Source organism: Procambarus clarkii, unplaced genomic scaffold (assembly GCF_040958095.1).
Source record: "Procambarus clarkii isolate CNS0578487 unplaced genomic scaffold, FALCON_Pclarkii_2.0 HiC_scaffold_1361, whole genome shotgun sequence".
NCBI classification, from domain to species: Eukaryota; Metazoa; Arthropoda; class Malacostraca; order Decapoda; family Cambaridae; genus Procambarus; species Procambarus clarkii.
This window is the reverse complement of record NW_027190389.1, coordinates 32,800-40,309: the sequence shown is the minus strand read 5'-3', so window position 1 is coordinate 40,309 and position 7,510 is coordinate 32,800. Positions and strand designations below refer to the sequence as shown.

The 7,510-nt window shown below is 35.4% G+C and overlaps 1 protein-coding gene across 1 annotated transcript; it reads left to right on the top strand.

Annotated features, from left to right (window-relative positions):
• Positions 1-8: 8 nt before the first annotated feature.
• LOC138362159 (S-adenosylmethionine synthase-like) lies at positions 9-749 on the top strand (the record flags this gene model as incomplete). The annotated part of the gene is made up of 1 exon (XM_069321002.1): positions 9-749. A coding segment is annotated over one exon (741 nt), but the record flags the coding sequence as incomplete, so codon positions are not given.
• Positions 750-7,510: the final 6,761 nt, after the last annotated feature.

Genomic DNA, 7,510 nt, shown 5'->3' with positions numbered 1-7,510 from the left:
TGTTTGGTTATGCCACTGATGAGACCGACGAGTGCATGCCCTTAACTATTATGCTGGCACACCGTCTCAATCAGAAGATTGCAGAGCTGCGAAGAGATGGGACGTTCTGGTGGGCGCGACCTGACTGTAAGACTCAAGTCACATGCCAGTATGCCTTCGATCAAGGAGCTGTTATTCCCAAAAGAGTGAACACTGTTGTCGCTTCTGTACAGCACTCGGAACAAATTACTGTCGAAGCTTTGCGTGACGAGGTTATAGAGAAGGTCATCAAGGTCATTATTCCTGAAAAATATATAGATACTCAAACGAAATACCACATCAACCCTTGCGGAGAATTAATCATGGGTGGACCTCAAGGTAACGTTGGGCTAACTGGTAGGAAAATCATCGTTGACACTTATGGTGGGTGGGGCGCTCACGGCGGGGGAGCATTCTCTGGCAAAGATTACACAAAGATTGACCGCTCAGCGGCCTATGCCGCCCGATGGGTTGCCAAGTCACTGGTGAAAAACAAATTATGTAGACGCTGTTTGGTTCAGGTATCTTACGCCATTAGTGTTGTGCACCCCATAAGCATCAGCATCTTCCACTATGGTACCTCACAGTACACATCAAAACAGCTTCTGAAGATTGTTAACCACAACTTTGATCTACGACTAGGACATATTGTCAAGGAGCTGGGCTTAAAGAGACCAATTTACAGTGATACGTCGTGTTATGGACATTTTGGACGGCAACAGTTCTCTTGGGAGCAGCCCAAGAAGTTGACCATCCCTGAATTTTAGAGTCAAATAATTCTTAAGGATGACTATCATTTTTACGTTTTTCAACAAGTCCCTGTTAATATGGGAGAACACTATGTCTATGCTTGATTCACAACTCTCCTAAACACGAGAGTGAAGTTATTGAGAACACTTTCCCACCAGGAGACTTGAACCCTAGCCAGCACAGAAGCATGGTGGGAACCTTTAATTTTATATTCAATTGATAGTTTTATATACTTTTTTGACGTTTTATATACCCGAGTATATAAAATCTCCGGGCCTTTTATATATCAGAGTAAATAAAATTAAAATGACTCTATAAGACCAGCGTCTGGGTCAAGATAAATACGTTTTCTTCCACTAAACTGAATCCAGTTTTCTTTATCTTTTTTTCGGTGGGGGGTTCTATGTCCTCCTCCTCCTCCTCCTCCTCCTCCTCCAACTGTTTGTGGTTCTCCTCCTCCTCCTCCTCCTCCTTCTCCTCCAACTGTTTGTGGGTCTCCTCCTCCTCCTCCTCCTCCTCCTTCTCCTCCTCCAACTGTTTGTGGGTCTCCTCCTCCTCCTTCTCCTCCAACTGTTTGTGGGTCTCCTCCTCCTCCTTCTCCTCCTCCAACTGTTTGTGGGTCTCCTCCTCCTCCTTCTCCTCCTCCAACTGTTTGTGGGTCTCCTCCTCCTCCTCCTCCTCCTCCTTCTCCTCCTCCAACTGTTTGTGGGTCTCCTCCTCCTCCTCCTCCTTCTCCTTCAACTGTTTGTGGGTCTCCTCCTCCTCCTCCTCCTCCTCCAACTGTTTGTGGGTCTCCTCCTCCTTCTCCTCCTCCAACTGTTTGTGGGTCTCCTCCTCCTCCTCCTCCTCCTCCTTCTCCTTCAACTGTTTGTGGGTCTCCTCCTCCTCCTCCTCCTCCTCCTCCTCCTTCTCCTCCTCCAACTGTTTGTCGGTCTCATCCTCCTCCTCCTTCAACTGTTTGTGGGTCTCCTCCTCCTCCTCCTCCTCCTCCTCCTTCTCCTCCTCCAACTGTTTGTGGGTCTCCTCCTCCTCCTCCTCCTTCTCCTCCTCCAACTGTTTGTGGGTCTCCTCCTCCTCCTCCTCCTCCTCCTCCTCCTCCTCCTTCTACTGTTTGTGAAGTTTTTACCTTTCCTACTCCTTCTCCTGCATTTTGTAATTCTCCTCCTCCATGTGATTCTTTTGTTTGTTCTTCTTTCTCGACTTCCACATAAATGTTAAATTTAATGCTAGCAAATGTGTCTGAGGAATTAATATTCTTAGCTAACATTTTACATTCCACCTCATTATGACCGTCTTCGAGTTCAAGTTTCATAACCACGAATGGGGGTAGTGAATTTTCTTTCATTGGGAAACTGTCCGAATAAAATCCACAATTAAATATATCTTGACTTGCAGCATGGGTACATGATATCAACAATTTGTTCATGTAAAATCGTTTTCCTTCCTTTCGACATTTTTTACGTGATGCCTCTAAATTGTTCTTTAATTTGACGTCTTTTATTTCACGTCGATCTGTATAAATATCAGGTGTGAAATTATGGAAATTCCATGGAAATATTAATATAATTGGATTTTTTGTATAATATCCCCTATCAATATTAGAATTTGTATATAGTTTATTTATGTAATATGCAGAATAACCATTGGTAAAGTTGTGGATTTCATCATAATAACTAAGGAATTTATTAAAGGGTTGAATTAGTGTCTTATCAGTTTCAGTAATAGTTTTAGGATTATACGAAATTGGTGGTTTGGGAACAATAAAGAGACCTTTATAAGTTTTTATGTCTTCGATAAATGGCGAGAATAATGATTCTATAAGTTTGAATTTCATTTGGGATTTTCGAAGTTTAGACGAATCTGTGGAGGATTGTAATAATTCTTGAAGTAATTCATGAGGTTGTTCGACGGATTCCATTTGACTGATGACGTGAGGAACGCCAGAGGACTCATTTTCACTTGTTTGTAATTCTACTCCGCCTTCTTCTCCTCCTCCTCCTTCTCCGACATCTTGTAATTCACCTACTCCTCCTCCTCCTCCTCCTCTTCCTCCTCCTCCTCCTCCTCCTCCTCCTCCTCCTCTTCCTTCTCCAGTGTCTTGTAATTCTCTTCCTCTTCCTCCTCCTCCTCCTCCTCCTTCTCCGGCATCATGTAATTCTCCTCCTACTCCTCCTTCTCCAGTGTCTTGTAATTCTCTTCCTCTTCCTCCTCCTCCTCCTCCTCCTTCTCCGGCATCATGTAATTCTCCTCCTACTCCTCCTTCTCCAGTGTCTTGTAATTCTCTTCCTCTTCCTCCTCCTCCTCCTCCTCCCTCTCCATCGTCTTGTAATTCTTCTGCTCCTCCTTCCCCTGCATCATGTAACTCTACTCCTTCTCCTGCGTTGTATAATTCCCCTCCCACTACTCCTACGTTGTGTAATTCCCCTCCCACTCCTCCTCCTACATCTTTTATTACCTCAATGGACTTTGGTGTTGTGTCATGGCTGATGGAATTGTAATTGTTATCCTTTTTATATAATTTTTTAGTATTTTTAGATTTTTTCCGTGAATTAATGACTACTATAACTGTTAGGAAAATAATTAATATTATTAACATAATAATTGTTGACAGTAGATTATTCATTCTTAATTTTCTCTTTTTTTAATTATATGATTTTTAATTCAGATATTTTTAAAAAATAAAGTAATTATGCAACCAAAGTCAAATATGTTATTGTTTTTATCCTGTTGAGTAGTTTTCCAGTATTAAGTGATATTGGATATTATATTAAATATTGGAATACCATTCAATATTGAATGAGTAATTCAATGTTGAATGAGTCATTCAATGTTGGATTGTTTTCCAGTATCCAGCACTATACTATATACTCTATACTATGTCGATATTGATTAGTTTTCTGGTTAGTATCCAATGATATTGGATAGTATATTCAACATTGAACGTGTGCAGATGTGACAGCAGTCACAAACACCCTGATGGATAGTTGAAAAAAAAGAGATTTGAATCCCTGATTAAAAAAAAAAAAACTACTACTACTACTACCATACTTAAATTACTTACTGTTTTGCTTACTGAACACTGTAATACAACAGGTGTTGATGCAAACTCTAATCCCCAAAATGCCGTCCCTACCACAGGTGTTATTAGAAAACATATTTGCACTTGTTCCATATCGTCATCTTTTAATTATTTGTTCCAGAGTTTGTAAAATTTGGAGCCATGTTATTCTTGACTCGTCATACATGCCATTCCGCACTCTTTATCATCGATTAATATGGGATTCATATACTCTTTTCCCTAGTCCACTTCTACATAGCAATGAAGATGGTAATTTGTCTCTTTACAATGCATCCTATATTGTGGAACAATTATGTTACATCAAATACAACATAACCGATGGAAGATACTGTATGAGAGGCCTTCTAAAGATGATCGAGACTAAAATGAATAACTGGTCGAAAATGGGTCAAGAAAAAAAAGACTCTGAACTATTTGAGTTATTGAATGATCATCCTATGTTTACATCAACATTAAAAACAATGACGAGTGTTAATCATCCTTTAAAAGGTATGATAAACAAAAACAATGTGTGGTCTTTAGTGACAGCTATGACAATGTTCTCTCGGGATACAGATGAAATTTTACAATTGTTAAATATTTGTCTTCGAATGTATCCCACATCAACTGTTCTGGATATTTTTTATGGATATACAGTTATTTTTCTTTTTTCTTTTCAAAACTTACAGCAATCTAATATTAATCATTATAAGGTACATTCTGCACTCTATCTGACAGAAAATATAATTCTTCAATCGTCAGAACAAACATATTATTGTGAACAGGCCCTTCTAATCAATCATGTTCCAAGTAAAGGTGAAATTACACGTGTCGATTATGTTCCTGGAGTGGATATAGTCAGTATAGTTTTGAAGATAGTAAAGCGGCATTCATCTTTGCAATTTTTAATTATCGAATCGCAGCCACAATCACCACTTGTACAACAGTTACCGCAAAATGCTATTTGTTCATTTTCTATGTTTAATTCTTTTTCTTTTTCTTTTGATGTATTGGTGCTTATGCCAGATTCTTCTGATATTAATAGGGAGGAAGACTGGAGACAAAAATTGAAAGAAATTTCAGTAATCAAATTTAGAAACATTTTATCTGAACAAAATAAACCCTGCTATAATTTAAATATTAATGTATATCTACTAATGGTAAGTAAGAGGAATCAGGATTTATGTTGGATTATGTATTGTATTTTGGGACTACGTAACTTTATAATTCCTGTAAGTACTGAAATGTGTCAGGTGCAAGAAAGGAGTTGTGAAGACAATGTTTTAGTTATTTGTTCATCTATTTCAAGTATATATATGTACTGTTATGACCATTATTGTAATTCTTATATGGAAAAATTTTGTGTTATTACAATAGATGGGAGTTTTCAAAGATTTCTAGATGATGTTCTCTCTATATATAATTTATATGACCGACATGAATATGATGGTGAATGCAATTGTTGGTTACCACCTCCGTTAACTTACAGTGAGATTTATAGTGCCTATGCATTATCTTATCATAGAACACCAGATTTTATATTTTGGTTAAAAACAAAATGCACCTTTAATGGTGAATATCATCCAAGTTATAATTATTATATCATTTATACAGATATGTTAATAACATTTCAAACTATGCCAACATTTTCATTAGTTCGATTATTTAAAGGAAAAGATGTAATTTGTGAACATCATATGATTGCAACAATCACTAACAATTTAAAATTTGATGTATTGGAAATTGAATTGAATAATTCATTTGAAAAAGATATTAATACAATTCTTGGACAACAATTGGCGACATTTAATGAAATTAATATAAGTGAACGCCACTACTGTCTTCATTGTTCTAAATCTCTAAAGGATGAATATTTTGCTCTAAAACAAAAAATCAATTGGTGTGATATGGTAGCGGTAAGATTTACACGTTTTAATAGTTTTGATTTAATATGTGCTCAATGTGCAAATATCAATGATGAGGAATAACTGTATATTAATATTTTATTTCATCCTATTTTATATAAAAAAATGTACATTTAAACTGACCATATATTAATTATTATATTATAAATATAGATATGTTACAACAGGTTGTCAAACTATACCAACTAACTTTGTATTTTAGTTACCATCTCAATGAGGTTTATAGTATTTATACATTATCATAGAACACCAATTTTTATATTTATGGGGGGTTAAATTAAGTTCTGAGTCGGGGTCAAGGATGGCAGTAGCGACACTTCACTGATGAAGAAGATGATGTGTTCATGGACGCTTGCAAAAATAAGGACGTAGAGAATCTGGCCATATTATCGACTTGATAGAGAGATTCTTGGATGCACCCCCATCCCCCTTCCCCTACCTCCACGTCTTAGTCTCACTATATTTTATGGAAAGATAATAATAACACAAATGAGATTATAATAGAGATAGTAATTATTGTATACCTGGGATGGAAGGTATATAAACAGGCAAATTATGAGGGTTTATAGACCAGTTCATCTGTTCCTGTAATCACAGTAAGTACTGTTCCTGAGTGTAGTCGTATACCAAAAACAAATTTATTTACCATACCATTTGATTTTTTATTAAATAAAAAAATAATGGGAGATGTTATTACTGATTCACAAGTTAAAATTTTAGTTGGTAAATATTTTATTGATATATTAAATTATTCAATTAATCTTTATAATTATAATATAAAGCATATTTATTTGCCAATGTTTGATATGTTAGATAGTGAATTTAATAATATTATATCAGTTATGTTTGACACATATATAGATATATGTCAAAATATTGGGTTTTTAATAATAAATGGAAAATGGGATCATTACCGATGTGAATTTATTCTTGATTTTATTCGAAGACAATTTAGTTATTATTTATACAAACTCCTAAAAAGAATTCATATTATCAAATTATACATTATTCTCTTAGAAAATACGTTACGATATCAAGGATGGGCTCTTATGGAATCTATTTGGATTATACAAGGAAAAATACCTTATTCTCTAATTAGAAAACCTATATTGAATGAAAGATGTATTAAACCCATTCTTCTGTCCCATACCGATATATATGACCTAAAAGATAATTTAAGTAATGTATATAATCGATCACCTACTGTAAAATATGTCAATGAAGTAACAAGAATTGTTATATATAATTTGTATAATTTACTTATGAAAAAATTTAAATGTGTAAATTGGTTAGAGACTATTCTTCTCTGTTCTCTCCCAAAACAAAATCTTAAAAGATTAAACTGCCTTCCTAAAACAAAATCTGAAAACAATTTAGAATGTTTAGGGGATATTCTTCGAACTATTGATCTTCATATATATAAAGATGGGGAAGTCTATAAATATAAGAAACATCGCTGATTTATGTATGTATGTGTTGTATGGTGTGGAAATAATCTAAATCATATTTTTTTCTTTTGTCTACAGGATGTTTAAGTAAGAATAGACTTATTGATTGGCTTCCATCATCATCATCATTATCATCATGATGTTGCTGTTAGAAGATTTCATTTGGCAACCACTTTCATATGAAATTCAACTGTATTTAGATGATGTTTATAGTACACACATATTTAACCTGTGGACAGTTCTTTGTGGTCTTTTTTGGTATTATTCAGGGCTTAGAGAAGTGAATTTTGTTGCACTTCTTTTTTGCCTAA